The sequence below is a fragment of the Setaria italica genome, chromosome IV, assembly GCF_000263155.2.
Source record: "Setaria italica strain Yugu1 chromosome IV, Setaria_italica_v2.0, whole genome shotgun sequence".
NCBI lineage: Eukaryota > Viridiplantae > Streptophyta > Magnoliopsida > Poales > Poaceae > Setaria > Setaria italica.
Window position 1 is genome coordinate 917,771 of NC_028453.1, and position 19,102 is coordinate 936,872.

The following is a 19,102-nucleotide window of genomic DNA, read 5'->3' on the forward strand; positions in this document are numbered from 1 at the left end:
TTTAAAAACGTTGAAAGGGCCCGTGCCTAGCTCTTATAAAATTATTGACGATAAGAATAGAATAAAAATGATTGTGCTAACCCAGAGCTGACACGGACTAGTCTTTTGCTTTCCGGATAGATGGAGATCATTAGTGCTCTCTTTTTCCTATGGCCAAATATAATGATACTCTCTTCTTTACTTGTCGGACATTATATTGGCATCATAACGATCACACCATGCATGGAAGTCATCTCCCGTGCCCATCATGCATATGCATCGACGAGCAATATTGAACAAACTCGCCACTGCCAGTGACCGCCCTCTCCCTTGCCACACGCTGCGTGCATGTGTTCTTACCAGCCAGGTTTTGCAGAGGAGGTCAGGGACGTATGGATCCAATGCCATGAGGCAGCCCCGGCACGCGATCACCGGCTAAACCTTAAGGGTGTGTTTGGTTGGTTGTATCATTTGATTCATGTATGAAATGATTCAAAATAATAATGATCCTTTTGTTTGGTTGGGTGAATTGGACCAACTCATCCAGGATGAGGCCATCCCACTTAGTACATTATTCTACTAATTAGAGTGAACCATATGGTACAAGTAAATTAATTGAACCATCCCATCCAGGATCATCCATGTATGCATCATGTGGTGCATGCAACCAAACACACCCTAAGATACCCCGTAGGGCTTGCTAAATTTTTAGGGTGTCAATAAGGCTATATATGTTAAATCTCTAAAATTTAGAGTTTGCAAGCACAAGTAAGAAATCTATCAATGTCAAGATATAACATTGTAAGAAAACGAATTAGAGTTTACAATTTTAAAAAAATCTAACCTATATGGCCTTCCCTTTCTCCAATGACGTTGTCTTGTCTCTCACTTTGAAGCATCATACTCCGGAGATTACTAAGTTCTGGATTTTTTTTTCCTCTGAGCAGTTTACGCCCATAAGAACATCACTTCATCAATTTATGAAGGAAACACCGAATGCATGGTTGCCTTTTGAGATCACGATATCTGTAATAATTGTGATTAGGAGCTCTGCAGCATGGAGGAGTCCTTAGAAGGTTCCTTTCTCCGCTTTTCCAATGTTTATAATTGGTGGTACATCATCTTTGCATTTTGAAGGGCTATAAAAGATCTATATTTATCGTTCTAGACATTACAGCTAAGTCATTGCAGCCATAAAGACCTTCAAAACAGTAAAGAGTTTTCTTTGAGCCAAATTCAATTAAGAATCAGTACGCGTGTTTCATGCATGACTATAAAACACTTTAGAAAGAGTACCTTCGTTCCTTTGGTATAGTTGCTTTGGAACTTCTTTTCTTTGTCAATGCACACACTATCAATGCAAATTATTTGATGCTCTAATGCTAATCTTTTGGCCATGAAACAAAGAATTAGAAATGAGCCACATATTAGGCAAATAAGGAAGCGATATAAATTCCGATGGGAAATAAGGAACTTTCCCTCGTAAGCATGCATCACACGGCAGGTATGACCGTATGACACGCTCATCATCAGCCAGCGAAAGCTAATACGATTTGTTACTGCGGTTCACTTGTCACAGTAAAACTTCAACTTGAGTTATGCCCTTCCGTGGGTAATTAAAATAAGCTCATTCATGAAATTATCAAGAAAAATAAACGTCCTCTGATTTGAGTGCGACCTTTCATGCATGGCATGTGCTTTGATTTTTAGCTTCTAGCAGCGCGCTTACAGTGGGATGAAAACAAAATCAAGAAGACCTTTGTCGTCTCTACTTGTTATTAATGCTGGACTGAAAACACATGCATGGAAAGGAAAAAAACTGCATATTTTGTATTGGTAGGAATGAAGTGCAAAACATAATAAAACTATAAACTTACGAAAATTTGGATAGAAATGCAGGCAAAATTTGTGAATCGGAAGAGACAAAAGGACATAAGAAAATATTTTTGTGCATGTGAAAACTCTTTAAAAACTCTTGTGGAATGAGCTATTCCTAGAAGAACCATATATAATTGGAAGCATAAAGAGTAAGGCACCTGCCCATGCTTCAATTATGCATGCATATTGGCACCTGGAGCATTATTCTTTGATTTAACTATTAGGTACGTGTTTGTGCCTATAAATTTTGCCCAGAGACCATGGAAACTTCAAGGCATGGTCGAGCAGTCCAAACAAGCAAGCAGAGCCATGGTTTGGGTTTTGGCGCCACTGCTGCTCCTCCTCGTGTCAGCTGGTTCTTCTCCAGGTGCCCATGCAGCAGATCATGATGGAGACGACTACATGATGGTGGCAATGAACTCGCTGAGACCGGAAGCCACCTGCTTGGGGCACAGGGGTAAGTATATACCTCTCCTTGTTCAACTGCTGATTTTTTAGAATGCAATTAACCTGTTGATCACCCATATCACCGTGTGAAATGAAACGAAAATTAAGCTATAGCAGAACTGAAAAATTAATATTTTTGGTGACAGAGATTCCACCGCAGAACGGCACCTGGGTACCATTGCATCACCCGCTTGGGCCGTGCTCGCCGTCGCCATCAGGTAAGCCGCCGTCCTTGGACGACCTGCTCCGGCAGGACCAGCTCCGCGTCGACCACATCCACAGGAGGCTGTCGGGAGACGTCGGCGACGACAAGACGGGCTCCAACAAGGAATCGGCTGACGCCGACGTAAGCCAGGAGTACCACCAGCCCTCTACTCAGTTCAACGTGGGCTCCACCAGCAAAAACTCCAATGTATGTAGGAACTGATTTGAGTATCTGAATTGGTTTCGCTATGAAAAATCTTCCTGGATCACTACTGTCTCTTACAATGTCTTGCAGCCGCAGAGCATTGATCTGGCGGCGACCGGCGGCGGTCGGCCGAGGCTGCCGGGAGTGATCCAGACGCTGGTGCTCGACACGGCGAGCGACGTGCCGTGGGTGCAGTGCGTGCCGTGCCCCATCCCGCCGTGCCACCCCCAGCAGGACACGTTCTACGACCCGACCAAGTCTCCCACCTATGCCGCCTTCCGCTGCAGCTCCTCGCCCTGCCGGCAACTCGGCCCCTACGCCAACGGCTGCGTCGGCAACCAGTGCCAGTACAAGGTCACCTACCCCGACGGCTCGTCGTCGTCGGGGACGTACGTTTCTGACTTGCTCACCATCAACCCCACGAACTCCATCGCCAAGTTCCAGTTCGGCTGCAGCCACGTCGAGCAGGGCACCTTCAACAACCGCACCGCCGGGATCATGGCGCTCGGCGGCGGCCCGGAGTCGCTTGTGTCCCAGGCCGCCTCCATCTACGGCAACGCCTTCTCCTACTGCGTCCCGCCGACGGCGAGCCACAAGGGGTTCTTCCGTCTCGGCGTGCCGCGCGTTGCCGCCACCAGGTACGTGGTGACACCCATGCTCAGGTACAAGCAGGTGCCCACGTTCTACCGCGTCCTGCTCCGGGACATCGCCGTCGCCGGGGGGCGGCTCAACGTCCAGCCTGTGGTGTTCGCCGCCGGGTCGGTGCTGGACTCCCGCACCATCATCAGCCGACTGCCGGCGACGGCGTACCAGGCGCTGCGGGCGGCGTTCAGGAACGCCATGAGGATGTACCGCATGGCACCCCCCAAGGGGAGCCTGGACACCTGCTACGACTTCACCGGCGTCGTCGGCACCGTCCGGCTGCCGAAGATCACGCTGGTGTTCGACAAGAACGCCGTCGTGGAGCTTGACCCGTCGGGGATCCTGTTCAACGACTGCCTCGCCTTCATCCCCAACCGCGACGACAGCATGCCTGGCATCCTTGGCAACGTGCAGCAGCAGACGATCGAGGTGCTCTATGATGTCGGCGGCGGGGCTGTAGGGTTCCGCCGTAACGCGTGCTGAGCGCGATGGCGGTCGGGAGGATGCTCTGCTCTCGACGTATGAGCCGGGGAGTTTTCAAGCTGATCCACATGCCTTTACAAGCAGTAAAAATAAAGCCATGATTTGCATTGGTGTGAGGCTTTTACCTATGTATATGATTTGCCTTTAATTTGTCGTTATGCTATACGGATGGTCTCACGTATTACCACGTATTTTTTTTATAATTTAATGTATAACTGATATATTGTTTTGTTTTTTAAGTTGTCCCATAATAATTGTGTAAACCTCTAAATCTACATATGTGGAATAAATATATGACGTGAGTGTATTGCTAACTTGTATGATGGTTACGAGTCTATCAAAGATATACAATTTAATCCAAGGCTCCAAATTTCAAGCAATCGACTGGGTCACGTACGCTTAGAATTCAGCATCATCTACAGAAAACTTCACACACCTCCTTGTTCTTCTTCTGAGCAATGATGAGTATACTTATGGTTAGTGCTCAGCAAGGCTACAGGAAATAACCAGAATAACGACTTAAGTCAATCTTCAAATTTATTAATCATGTAAGAGTCCAGGCCACACTTGACCTTGAGCACGGCTGATATATCAAAGTCGCCACTGATAGTGACCGCCCTCTCCCTTGCCACACACTTCGTGCATGTTATTACCAGCCAGGTTTTGCAGAGGAAGTCAGGGACGTATGGATCCAATGCCATGAGGCAGCCCCGGCACGCGATCACCGGCTAAACCTTAAGATACCCCGTAGGGCTTGCTAAATTTTTAGGGTGTCAACAAGGCTATATGTTAAATCTCTACAATGGGGGTATTTGATACAGGTGCTAAACTTTAGCAGTGTCACATACGATGTTTGGATACTAATTAGGAGGACTAAACATGAGCTAATTATAAAACTAATTGCAGAACCCTGTGCTAATTCACGAGACGAATCTATTAAGCCTAATTAATCCATCATTAGTAAATAGTTATCAAATCATGGACTAATTAGGATTAATAGATTCGTCTCGTGAATTAGACTCCATCTATGCAATTAGTTTTATAATTAGCCTATGTTTAATACTCCTAATTAGCATACAAACATTCGATGTGATAGGTGCCAAACTTTAGCATGGGATATCCAAACACCTTGCAAGCACAAGTAAGAAATCTATCAATGTCAAGATATAACATTTTTTTGAAGAAATAGGAGGGGTTCAGGACCCTACTAGTTATATGTAACACCCCGTCCACCAAAGCCGCATCGCCCAGCCCTTCCGAGGGGTGGGCACACGTACACATAGCACCCTGCTTACACTTTCGTCCTCGCTTCATGTAAAAGGGTTAACCCGAAGGTGCTATGGCTGGTTGACAAAGGCTTATAAGTTGGCTTCACTCTTACTCAACTAGCAAGGTGGTACTAAACATGCGCACCTGCACTCATGGGCCACACTGGGCCAAACAAATTGGGCCGGATGTCACATTCACCCCCCTCAAAGAACCCGACGTCCTCGTCGGTCCAACTCACCCACGCATGGGCAAATGTTCAGGAACGTTCCCTCTAAGCGCACGACTGTACATCCAGTGCCGGTGTCATATGCCATGCCGTGTGTCCCATCCTGGGCCCACATGCGCCATGCGCCATATGCCCGCACATTGACTCGTATGCGCAACCGTGAGGGTCGGCTCTGATACCATTTGTAACACCCCATCCACCAAAGCCGCACCGCCCAGCCCTTGTGAGGGGCGGGCACGCATACACATAGCACCCTGCTTACACTTTCATCCTCACTTCGTGTAAAAGGGTTAACCCGAAGGTGCTATGGCTGGTTGACAAAGGTTTATAAGTTGGCTCCACCCTTGCTCAACTAGCAAGGTGGTACTAAATATGAGCACCTGCGCTCATGGGCCACACTGGATCAAACAAATTGGGCCGGATGTCACATTATATATTAGCATAAAGAAATGACATTCATGTTACAATAAAAAGCAAGTGGCAAAACCAAATAAGAAGGAAATAGTGAAAAAGGAGGAGAACCCCTTGAGATTACAACGTATGCAGCCACACCACCTCCATTAGCTGAACTAGGCTCGGTCGAGCTCTGAGTAGGAGATATGAAAATTCCGAAGAGAACTTTTCTTTGCAGATTAGGGGTGATGGGTCAACAGAGTTGAACATCCAACTATTTCTTGTCGTCCAAATGCTCCACGCCATCAAAATGACTATTTCCATGTAGAAGGGAACCCCCAACTTGTTTTTTATTTGATTAATAATATTCCAGTGGGTTCTAGTGGAGATGTATGTAACACCAATGGAGTTCCAACATGCTTTGGCAAAGCTGCATCGAAAGAAGAGGAGGTTTGTTGTTTCCCTACGCTGTAGGTTGCATAGTTCGTAGGTGTATGAGTCTAGCTCCATGCTCTTTCTTCCTAACAGGTCTCTTGTGCACAACCGATCTTTTAACAGTAGCCAGAAGAAGACCTTGTTTTTCATCTAACATCATGTTCTCCATACCCAACAAAAGGATGGATGCACATTTCTTTGCTCTATGATGGCCTTGTAAGCTTTGGCCATGGAGAAGATAGACGTTCCCCAAATATAGGTCCACTTGTCGGCCTCCATCTCCGGATTTATGGCAAAGATGTGTTGTTGCAGATTATTGAATTGGTCGTGGGATTGCGTTGATAGGGGCAGGTTGAAGTTGTGAATGAGCTGTGGTCTTGCCAAGGCTTCTTTGTAGGTAATATTGCAGTTTGTGGTGAAAGAGTATAGTTCAGGGTAGGCTTGGCATGGTATGATTCCATTCCATAGGTCTTGCCAAGATTAGAATGGTGGAGCCACCTGCAATGGAGATAGAAGCAATTCCTTTGTATTTGTCCATTAGCTTGACTACATCTTTCCCAAAAGGATCATTTGTCCTACTGCCCCGGCAATCTTTCATTGGTGTAGTAATTATCCCAAACTAGCCTGACCCATGGGGTGTCAGCTTTGGTATAGAACTTGTCCAAGAATTTAAGCAGCAGGGCATCGTTATCTGCATTGATATTGGCTACTCCTAGTCCTCCTTGCCTCTTTGGAAGACATACCATCGGCCATGCCGCTTTGGATGGCTTTTTGGACTTTAGGTCTGAGCCTTTGCAACTACCTTATGACCCCCTTATGGAGTTTCAGAGTGGAAGTGTAGAAGACAACAAAAGATGAGAGCACTGAATTGACCATTTCTAATTTACCTCCCTGACTCAAGAACATGGAAGTCAAATTTAGCCTTTTCTCAACTTTCTGAATCAACGGGAAGAAATTCTCAATTTTGGGCTTGACAATTCCAAGTGGCGGCCCCAAGTATGTGAAAGGTAGTGATCCTTGTTGGCAATCAAATACTGTAGCCAAATTTTTCAAAGTCTCCTCAAATATGTTCAGGGGCACCATCACTGATTTGTAATAGTTAACTTTCAGACCTGTCGACAGAGCAAATGTATATAGGAGTTCTTTGAGTAACAGCAGCTACCTGGGGCATGCTTCCATGATGTGGACGGTGTCATACGCATACTTTATAATTGGGAAATCTGTACCTGCCCCCTCTGGAATTGGCAGGTTAATGTTGCCTTGATCCTTTTCTCGATTTAGGATTATTTGTTGTAGGTCTTTTGCTAGAACAAATAGGAGGGGAGATAGAGGGTCTCCTTGCCTCACTCCTCTTTTGCAGTGAAAAACTTTCCCTGGTACGCCATTCAGGAGGACCGATGATGTTCCTGAGTTTAGAATGCCCTTGATCCATTGCAGCCACCTTTTCCCTTTTGGAAGTTTTACAGATGTGAAGGTATTCATAAGCCCATGCTAGGCAGTCATGGATGGTCCTTGTTTTGATGAATCTATATTGGTTTTTATGGACCAGCCTCATGATTGCAATCTCTCTACTAGCAATTTTGTGAGTAACTTGATTGTTGAGTTAAGAATTGAAATTGGCCTAAAATCTCCAACAGTGGTGGGGGGTATTTCTTGGGCACCAAAGTGATGTAGGATGAGTTTATGCTCTACAGACATAACTTCCCTTCAAAGAAGTCCTCAACAAGCTTATAAAATTTCGGTGCTATTAGGTTCCAACTTTTCTTCAAGAATTCCCTATTAAATCCATCGTGTCCCGGTGATTTATCATTAGGTAAGTCAGAGATGACCCTGTCAATTTCTTCCTTGGTGAAAGGTTCTTCCAACCATTGAAGGTTATCATATGGATGTAAGAGGGTCTCAAGATTGAAGTACATATGTGTAAACTCTGACATGCCCATTCTGTCCTTAAAGGAATTCCATAGTAGCTGAGCCTTGGCCTCATGATTAAAAATTTGACCTCCATTTCCATCTGAGAGTTGTGTGATGGTATTTCTTCTATTTCTTATTGAGGAATTGGCATGGAAAAAACTTGGTGCATTCGTCCCCTTTGTCTCTAGTATATTCTTTGCTGGTTCAGTAGTTTCCCTAGGTGGTTGGAAATAATGTTTCCGAAGTTCCATTCTTCAAGTGAGAGATCCCTTGTTTCTTCCATTATATCCATTAATTGTAGCAAATCTTTTGTATTTTGGATTGCAGCTGCTAAGTTGGGGAGCTGAGCCATCCAGGCTTGAACACTCTCTTAGGTTCTTAAACTTTGCAGTGATCTTTTTTGCAGAGTCGGAGTGCTCATTCGGAAGATGCCAACCATGGGATAACATTGGGAGAAAACTTTCATGTTCTAGCTAGTAGTTCTCAAATCTTAATATGTGTGGCTTTGGAACATTTGTTGATGTCGTTATTACGCAGGGTGTGTGATCCGAAGTATCTCTTGACAATCCTGAAGCAAAAGTATTCGGAAAGCTAGTTGTCCACGCATTTGATGTGAAGAACCAATCTAGCCTCTCTAGTAAGGGTTTTCTCTATTTATTTGTCTAGGTGTATTTGCACCCTTCTAGGGGAAGCCAACATCTCTTGGCAATTCCCTCCTAATTTATTCCTATCCCGTGGCTTTCTAATTAAATTGAAATCCTCAATTATAAGCCATTTTTCTTCATTAGGCATATCAATTCATTTGAACCATTGCAGAAAGGTTGTTTTCCCTTCAGATGTGCAGGGGGCATATATGTTTGTTAGAAACCAGGATTCTCTGGTTAACTTTCATGTGAGTTGGACAGACTGGGCATATTCATTCTGAAAGTCCAGATTGCTAGTGAATTTTGTGCTGCTCCAAACAATGATAGATCCTCCAGAATTCCCTATTGATGGAAGGAAAGTAAAATGATCCATAGAGGCTGGACAAAATTTTTTAATGTATGTAACATCAAAGAATTCCTTTTTAGTCTCTTGTAGACATAAGATATCAATTTTGATTCAGAGATCTTGCTTCTGACAACATCCCACTTTCCTTCAGAGTTTATTCCTCCGATATTCCATGATAAGATAACCCACTTCCGTTTATGTTGCTCTGGATTCATATTTAACTGTTGAATGAGTATCCCCTTCAAAATAAAGAATGCCTGAGAAGGACCCAACAACACTCAAATCAGAGAAAGGAGACACTAGTAGAGAACTAACTTTCGATGCGCCCCCTTTTGTCCCGATTTAAAGTTGGCCCAGGACAAAAGGGGGTGCGCCACGGTAGGCAAAAATGGAGGGGAGATTTACTCCCGGTTGGTATTTGCAACCAGGATTAAAGGCCCCCCTTTAGTCCCGGTTGCAACAGCTAGTTCCAGAGTGTCGGTGGGGTGACCCTTTTGTCCCGGTTGGAGCCTCCAACCGGGAGTAAACTTTCAACCGGGACAAAAGGTGTTCCTTTTTGTCTCGATTGGAGTTTTTAACCGGGATAAAAACTCATCCCCATTATATACCAAGACAGAGGCCTTTCTTCCTCCTCCAGCCTGAGCTAGTCCACCACATAGACAGAGAGCTGAGCTTCACCACTCCCCGGTGGTGCCGAAGCAAGGGAGGTGCTGCCCGAATTTTTTTTCCTCATTTTCGTGGGAATTTCACTCAGCCAACACAAGTGTTGTGAAGGTTTGCTACTTCATCCTCTTGTTACGCTTTGATTTATGCTTTGGAGATGGAAATTAAGTTTATTTGCTAGAATGTGATGAAGTAGAAAATGGAGAGGTATTTTGAGCTAGAATGTGAGGGAGATTGATGTGTCATATATAGTATGTATTCTTGCAGTGGGTTAAGAATGATGCTACCTTGTCTAGACGGTTTATCTTATCAAATTCAATATGATTTTTCAAATCCATACTTGTTGAACTTGCAGACCGTGTTCATCTCTGCGAGGATGTTCTCCACCGAGCAGCAACGTATGTCAAGAAGGAGGTTTGATTTTACGAGAAAGAGTGGATACGGACATCGTGACCGTGTCCCCTTTTCCGTAAAATCAAACCTCTTTCATGACGAAGTACGGTGCCGCCCAGTTGAGGACATGCTCGCGAGATAATTACGGTCTTCAAGTTCAACAACTTCTACAGTTCTAAGGAAAGAATTTTTGTACATAGATAGCTTCTGCTACTGGAGGAAGTAGCGATGGTGGGGGCGATCGTCGTTCCTCTTTCGGCAAGGGGAAAATCATAGTTGGCCCTCAGCATAAGCCAAAGAAAATGAGCGCGTTGGAAAAAGCAATGCTTCATTATTTGCAGAAACGTCATGAAGAAGCTGTTGCCGTGGGTCAGGAACCTCCTTTTGGTGGTTGTTATGCTCCACCCTCAGTCCCGGGTGTTTCACGTCCACTTAGTACTACCGTTTCAGGCGGCACAAATAATCCACAGGATGAGGCTGGGTCAGCGGAACCTTCGTCTTCACTGCCCAAGGATGCTTAAAGTCCTCCTAGATAATAACCAGTGGATGGCTTGTTGTATTGTATCATGTTGTTTGGATCTTTAATTTAAATATGTGTATTTGTATCCATATCTAAACTTTCAACATTATTTGCACTACAACGTTTGACATGCTTTCAATCGTGAATCCATTTTCAAGTGTAATCAATTTTCACGCGTAATCCATTTTCAAGTGTAATCAATTTTCACGCGTAATCCATTTCCAAGTGTAATCAATTTTCACGCGTAATCCATTTCCAAGTGTAATCAATTTTCACGCGTAATCCATTTTCAAGTGTAATCAATTTTCACGCGTGATCCATTTTCATGCGTAATACGATGCAGATGGACTGGAAATGGATGTATAATGCAGACAGACGGAACAAGGTGTTTATTGATGGCTTGCATTATTTTCTCGAAGTGGCCAAAGCGAACAAGCTAGAGAATGGGTTCGTATGTTGTCCATGCTTCCAATGCAATAACAAGAAGGACTATTCAAAGGATTCCTGGGGGACTATTCACAGCCACTTGTTTAGATACGGTTTCATGCCTAACTATTTGGTTTGGACCAAGCACGGTGAAAGAGGGGTTGTAATGGAAGATGGCAAGGAGGAGGAGGAGGATGGCAACATTCCGGACTGGGTTGCAGGCCAAGCTTTTGCAGATACTACAATGGGCGAGGGTGATGAAGATGAGTTTGCAGAAAATGGCCCTACTGATGACCTTGGTCAGGTGCTACGAGATGCACACAGAGATTGCGAAACTGAGAAGAAAGCAGCAAAGTTGCAGCACATGATAGATGATCACCAAAAATTGTTGTACCCAGATTGCTAGCAGGGTCATAAAAAACTAGGTACGACACTAGAATTTGTGCAATGGAAGGCAAAAAATGGTGTGTCCGATAAGGCATTTCAGAGGATGTTGAACATTGTCAAGAAGATTCTTCCCGACAATAATGAATTACCGTCCAGAACATATGAAGCTAAACAGATTATTTGCCCTCTCGGATTGGATGTTCAGAAGATACACGCATGCCCTAATGACTGTATCCTCTATCGTGGTGATGAATACGAGAAAATGGATGCTTGTCCCGTCTGCGAAGCGCTGCGGTATAAGATCAGGCGAGATGATCCTGGTGATGTCGAGGGGAAGTCTCCCAAGAAAAGAGTTCCTGCGAAGGTGATGTTGTATTTCCCTATAATACCACGCTTGAAGCGCTTGTTCAGGAACAAGGCAAATGCTAAGTTGATGCGATGGCACAAAGAACAACGTATGGAAGATGAGATGCTGAGACACCCCGCAGATGGGGCCCAGTGGAGATCAATTGATAGAACATTCCCGGACTTTGAAAGTGAAGCAAGGAACATAAGGTTTGGTTTAAGTACTGATGGATTCAATCCATTCGGTGAGTTGAGTAGTGGCCATAGTACTTCTCTTGTGACCCTATGTATGTTCAACCTCCTCCTTGGTTGTGCATGAAGCGGAAGTTCATTATGATGCCGGCGCTTATCCAAGGCCCAAAACAACCCGGCAACGACATTGACATGTACCTAAGACCATTGGTTGATGACCTTTTACAGCTCTGGAAGGAAGAAGGTGTACGTGTGTGGGATGAGGATAGATAAGAGATCTTTAATCTACGAGCATTGCTGTTCGTAACCATCAATGATTGGCCTGCATTGAGTAACCTTTCGGGACAGACAAATAAGGGATATCGGGCTTGCATCCACTGTTTAGACGACACAGACAGCATGTATTTGAAGCACTGTAAGAAGGTCGTATATATGGGTCATCGTCGATTTCTCCCTGCTCACCACCAGCTAAAAAAAAGCGGGATGCATTTCAAAGGGGCGTTAGACCATCGTAAAAAACCTGCACACCATAATAGAAAGCGTGTCTTTGAGATGATAAAGGATGTAAATGTAGTCTTTGGAAAGGGTCATGGTAGTCAACCTGTTCCGAACGACGATAATGGACGTGCACCCATGTGGAAGAAAAAGTCAATATTTTGGGAGCTACCTTATTTGGAAATCCTAGATGTTCGCAACGCAATAGACGTGATGCACCTGACAAAGAATTTTTGCGTGAACGTGCTAGGCTTCATGGGTGTTTATGGGACCTCGAAAGATACATTGGAAGCACGACAGGACCTAAAAACCATGGGGCAACGAGATGACCTACATCCGGAGAAGAGAGATAATGGACAGCACTACTTACGTCCTGCCAGTTACACTCTCAGCAAGGAAGAGAAGGATACTATCTTTGAATGCTTGAATTGTATGAAGGTCCCATCTGGGTACTCCTAGAATATAAAGGAAATAATAAATATGAAACAAAAGAAGTTTACAAATCTCAAGGCCCATGACTGCCACATGTTGATGATCCAGTTGCTTCCGGTTGCACTGAGGGGTGTTCTACTAGAAAATGTCTGGTTGCCGCTCATAAAGCTATGCGCGTTTCTCAATGCGATTTCATAGAAGGCAATCGATCCATCCAAGCTATCAAAGCTACAGAACGATCTGGTGCAATATCTTGTTAGTTTTGAGTTGTTATTTCTACCATCCTTCTTCGATATTATGACGCACTTACTGGTTCACCTAGTAAAAGAGATTGGTATTCTTGGACCTGTATACCTGCACAATATGTGGCCTTTTGAGAGGTTCATGGCAGTCCTAAAAAACTAAGTTCTTAATCATGCCCGTCCAGAAGGAAGCATTGCCAAGGGATATGGAACAGAGGAGGTGATCGAGTTTTGTGTTGATTTTATTGATTCAATTGACTCGATTGGGGTTCCAACTTCACGCCACGAGGGGAGGCTCCGGGGAATGGGCACCCTTTGAAGGAAATCAAGTTTGAGCAATGATACTAATTTATTCGAAAAGGCACACTACACTGTTCTACAACAAGCATCCTTTGTGTCTCCGTATATTGAGCAACACAGGCAGATGGTAGTTTCCAAAAACCCGACCAAATCCGATGCTTGGCTTACACGTCATCACATGGAAACTTTTCCCTCCTGGTTGTGCCAACAACTTATGGGTAACTCTGAGATTCACCCACAGCTCGCTTGGTTAGCCAGGGGACCTGCTAGCACAATCGTGAAATTCCAAGGCTATGAGATAAATGGTTATACATTTTACACGAGAGCCCAGGACCAAAAAAGCACGAACCAGAATAGTAGTGTTCGCATAGATGCCATAGATAGAAATAATACCAAGGAGTCGTATTATGGTTTCATACAGGAGATATGGGAACTCGAATACGGACCGCTGTACATCCCTCTATTTCTTTGCAATTGGGTGAAGCTAACTGCCGTAACCAAAGATCAGTACGAAATGACAATAGTAGATCTGAGCAAGACTGGATACAGTGATGACCCATTCGTACTTGCCAATGATGTGCATCAGGTGTTCTATGTGAAGGACATATGTAGCAAACCCAAGAGAAATCCAGAAGAGACATGGGAGCCAAAGTGCCACATAGTTTTTCCAGGTAAAAGAAAAATCATGGGAGTCGAGGATAAAACAGACCAATCAGATGATTATGATCAGTTTGATGGCATGCCTCCATTCGCAGTTGAAGTTGATCCAAGCATCGTGCTATCCAAAGAAGAGGCTCCGTACTTACGCCGCGATCATGATCAAGGAACTTTCGTGAAGAAGAAATTTTACAACGTTGTATTGTAATGCGCTAAATTTACATGACCTTTGTGTAGTACTTGATACAATTTTTAATTTAACCTATGTATGATTTCATGTGTTCTTAAATTTGTTAGTTGAAGATTTATTAGATAAACATGAACAATGTTAACCACATACATACATGGATTTTTTTGCGCGTTGAAATTATTTAATTGAATAATTTCTTGATCATAGCGATGCAGTAAAATAATTATTTTAGGGGCTAAACGAACTGGTATAGAGTTAATGACTAAATCACACTTATTCTCAATATACTCGCTAATTAAATATATTTTTGCATGTACAAACATGTGAAGTTTTTTGTTTTTGCATCCTGAAATGCAGTGAAAACATAAATTAAATCCTTTTCCAAAAAACAGGCGGGAGATGAAAGTGTGGGAAAAGGCCCTTCTATCCCGGGTGCCAATTGAAACCGGGACAAAAGGCCCCCCTTTTATCCCGGTTGACCACTGCAACCGAGATAAAAGGGTAGTTTTCGATTCCCGCCGGGGACGTACCCTTTTATCCTGGTTACAATTAGCAACAGGAATAAAAGGGGGGGCCCTTTTGTCCCGGTTGGTGTTGGCACCCGGGACAAAAGGGTTGGTTTCGATTCACGCTGGGGGACATACCCTTTTATCCTGGTTACAGTTAGCAACCGGGATAAAGGGGGGGGGGCTTTTGTCCCGGTTGGTGATGGGACCCGGGACAAAAGGGCCTTTAGTCCCGGGTGCCATTACGAACCGGGATAAAAGGGGGGATAAAAGGCACTGTAGCCTCTTCTACCCCCCACGCCAGTTACACTTAGCCAAATTTTCGCCAAGATCCCGCACCCTCTCGCCTGCTCCATCGCCGCCCGTCCGCCTCCCTCGCCGGCCGCCCTCGTCGTCGTCCCCCATTGCTCCGGCCATCGTCGCCCCGCCGCCCGACCGCCTCGCCCGCGCCCGGACCGCCTCCTCCTCCATCGCCCCGGCCTGCCTCCGATCCAACTCCATCGCGCCCCCTCGACCTCGTCGCCGCCAGCCGCCTCCATCACGGGGCCTCGTCGCCGCCTCCGTCCTCGTCACCGCCTCTGTCAACGCCACCTCCTCTATCACCGCCGCGTCCTCGTCCGTCGCGGGGCCTCCTCGTCGCCGCCTCTGTCGCGTGCGCCGCCTCTGTCCGTCGTCGCCGGCCGCCTCCACCCGACGTTGCTTCGCTCCGTCCCCGCCTCCGCCGTCCCGTCGCCTTGGCCGCCGCCGTCCCGCCGCCCCGGCCACCTCGTCGCCCCGGCCACCGTCGACCGCGCAAGGTCCACCGGCTTGCGTCAGCAAGGGGCTTTTTTATTTTTTAGTTAGAAAATGAATAGAAATTAGTAGATTAGTTAGAAAATCAATAGATATTTGTATATTAGTTAGAAAATCAAATCAGTAGAAATTAGTAGTAATTAGTTAGAAATTTTTTAGAAATTCATTCAAATTAGTAGGAATTAGTAGTAATTTTCTAGAAATTCCAATAAATATGTAGAAATTTTGTAGAAATTCTTACAAAGTACTATAGTAGTAATTTTCTAGAAATTCCATTAAATATGTATAAATTAGTAGAAATTTGGTAGAAATTCTTACAAAGTACTACTAATTTGTTTAAAATTTGTATAAACATTCCGGACTTTGTGGGATTCATGTTATTTTATGATTTCATGTATATACCCTTACGTACATGTAACTAAGGTGATTTCTATGATTCATGATTGTCATGTGTGATTCCATGTATGTTTCAATCAGTATTTGAAATGGCAGACGACGAGACTGCAAGGTATCTCATGGAGCAGATAATCATTGGTGATGGTAGTGGCGACAACCTTCCAATATCGTATACCGATGAAGAGGGCACTCAGGCGTGTTCCTCAACATGTCCGCCGACGGGAATGAAGAGCATGAGCCCCAGCAACACCTTGCCGCGGCGGAAGGTTCCGGCGAGGTATACATATAATTTGTATTGTTTGACGCCACCGTTACTACTACGTACTAATTAACGAATCTTGAATTGTTAGCCCTCTGAATCGACGCAAGGGCAGAAGACCCGAGGTCGTACAAAGGTGATGGAAGGGAGGCTTGTCATCATGGAAGTGATAGAAGAGGGCAGGCCGGTTGCTCCCGAGAAAGTAATAAAGAAGTACGTGAGTCAAATCAGGGCAATCATAAGGGACAACGTGCCCGTCAGCATCAGAGAATGGAAGGGCAGAAGCACTAATCCGTACGCGCTCCCGGAGACACATAAGAATATGCCGTGGGAAGATGTCAAGAGACATTTCACATTCCCCGAAGGATATATTGTAAAGGATGTGAAAGCGTGGACGCTGAAGAAGATGGCTACACAATTCCAGACATTCAAGAAGATGCTGGATGCCAACTACATTAAGAAGGGCCGAACTCCAGACTTCAATGTGTGGCCAAAGTTGAGGGACCACTGGGAGGCATTTGTTGAATATAAGAGGAGTGAAGACGGTGTGAAAAAAATCCTGACCAACACTACAAATGCTGGTCAGAAGGGGTACCATCATCATCTAGGGTGAGGTGGTTATGGCACAGCAATTCCCAAATGGAGGAAGATGGAACAAGATCTGATCGAACGGGGAATTGTACCTACAACTATTGAATGGCCTGAACGATCAAAAAATTGGTATTACGCTCATGGAGGCTCCCCGAGCCAAGAGGGTGGGACGTTGATATTCAATGACACAATATGTGAGAAGGCCAAACGTCTTATGAAGAACATTGAAGATTCTAAGGCTGGGAGGTTGAAGGTGGACCGAGAGAATGATGAGCTCACATTGGCCCTCGGTAATCCCGAGCACCCAGGACGTTGCCGAGGGTTCGGGGTCATTCCGTGGAAGTTTGTTTTCCGAGGCGACAACGCATCGTACAGAAGCCGCAAGCGAAGAAAGGAACAGATCGAGGAGAGCTGGTGGCAGATGCTAGAATCCAAAGTGCAGGCACAAGAAGAAAGAATGTTGGAGGAAATCAATCGTCGAGTGGCCCATGCAGTTGCGGAGTTGGCCCAATCTGGAGCATTGCCGAATCCAAACTACGCCAACCCTTCTCAACGCCTCTTGAGCAGTTCTGCTTCTACAGGGGTCCCCGATGCGCAGACGCCCAGGTTACCCGTGGAGGAGCAACGGTTCCTCGTGGATGCCATCATGCAACGCACCACATGTGAGCTGCATGCACCGATCGGCAACCTCACTATTAAGGTATACTTATACATAATATTTATACAATCTTGTCAATTGATCCACACCTCGTGATCGAAGTTTAATAACTTGTTTACTTCTGCTATATGTACAGGTAGCATACGGGAGTGCGTTACCAACCCTGGCGGGGCAGATGAGTCATGGCATGGAGATTCCACCTGGCTACGCTAGCGTCCGCGTAGAGCAAATTGTTGATAGCCAATATGAAGCCCTAGAGATCGACCTCCCGGGAGGCGACGGGGAAAGGACACTGGCAGAAGCACTTCATAGGATCATTCTATGGCGAAAATGCTACATCATCATTCCCGGCATGGAGCCATCTCCTCAGAGCTCAAGACCACTCCCCGTAGATCCCCAGCAGTGACTTTCTCCTCATAGCTCGAGACCGTCATCTCCTGCACAACCTACTCCAGGACCATCGCTTCCTGCTATATCAAGATCTCTATCTCCACCACATCCTGGTGGTGGGAGCGACGACGACAATAACAATACCCCTCCTCGATCACCGTCACCGGGACCAAGAGCAGCCCCACTGAAGAAACATACAGCACCACTAAAGAAGTCACGAGCACCGCCTCCCAAGCAAAGACAGAGAAAGAAGAAAACAAAGGAGCCTGAAGTGACTCGTAAGGAACGCTGGGAGGCAATGAGTCATGCAGAACAGTGGGCAAAAATCTAGGCAGAGGCCAGTGCGTGGTTCAAGAAACAAGCCGAAGAAAAAAAAAGCAAGAGAGATGGAGCCACCGCTAGTAAATCAAAGAGATTTAAACTTTTTTATCAGGATGGAAGAAGGAGCCAAGAAAAGGATACCACTCTTATCAAACTATGAACGGGCTTTAGTAAAGGCTGATGAAAGGGACAAAAGGAAAGGAAAGTCATCTTCCAGTGGTGCTGTCCCCGACCTCGGGCATTTATCAAAAAAAGACGCTCAAAGGGTAGCAGCAATGCCCTTGGATTAACAAGCAGAAGTATTGAAATTCATGCAAGAAACAGGTCTGGGACTTGATGAATGTTTAGGGCAAGTTGAGACGCCAACTGCACCGCTCCCTGAGCCGAGATGGACTTATGAGCTAGGCAAACCTCTAGTAAGGCCTTCGTTGGTACAGAAGCTATCAACAAAGATGTACGAATTCCATCAATGGTACATGATGGTGTCCGCCGACTTGAGAGAGATGTTCGGCCTTAAGGTAAAACCAATAGATTTTTACGGCGAAGGCGAGAAAGTTCTGTGGCTAGACTTCAAGGATATATACGAAGTGTACCATCATGATGCCCTGGACGTCTCTCTGATCAGCGCTTGGGTTCTGTAAGTGCTCGTTTATCTCTACATGTAAATTTTGGCTCATATCAGTATTTTTTTTGCGTGCGTCACCGTACTAACTTCGTCTTCCATTTTATGTAGGATGCTAATTCAGACGTGCCGATGAGAGGCGTACCTACATATTGGCTTCATGGATCCATCCGTAGTTAACCAAAAACAGATACAATTATCGCCGGAAAAAACCTTGGTGGAAGTATACAATTTTCTAGACAAACAAACATTCAAGGATTTCA

At 45.2% G+C, this 19,102-nt stretch overlaps 1 protein-coding gene across 2 annotated transcripts; it reads left to right on the forward strand.

Annotated features, from left to right (window-relative positions):
- Positions 1-2,140: 2,140 nt before the first annotated feature.
- Positions 2,141-4,059, forward strand: LOC101772015 (aspartyl protease family protein At5g10770). 2 transcript variants are annotated; one of them, XM_004964324.4, is made up of 3 exons: positions 2,141-2,314; positions 2,451-2,716; positions 2,804-4,059. In XM_004964324.4, exons 1-3 carry the CDS (start codon positions 2,167-2,169, stop codon positions 3,836-3,838), a joined length of 1,449 nt encoding a protein of 482 aa, XP_004964381.1. In that variant the 5' UTR covers positions 2,141-2,166; the 3' UTR covers positions 3,839-4,059. The 2 variants fall into 2 exon arrangements, with proteins under 2 accessions (XP_004964381.1, XP_022681434.1); XM_022825699.1 differs by having other exon boundaries at positions 2,810-4,059.
- Positions 4,060-19,102: the final 15,043 nt, after the last annotated feature.

Coding starts and splice junctions, on each gene's coding strand:
- LOC101772015 (XM_004964324.4), top strand. CDS start 2,167: ATGGTTTGGGTTTTGGCGCCACTGCTGCTCCTCCTCGTGTCAGCTGGT. Junction 2,315..2,450: donor CACCTGCTTGGGGCACAGGG/GTAAGTATATAC, acceptor TTTTGGTGACAG/AGATTCCACCGCAGAACGGC. Junction 2,717..2,803: donor CCACCAGCAAAAACTCCAAT/GTATGTAGGAAC, acceptor AATGTCTTGCAG/CCGCAGAGCATTGATCTGGC.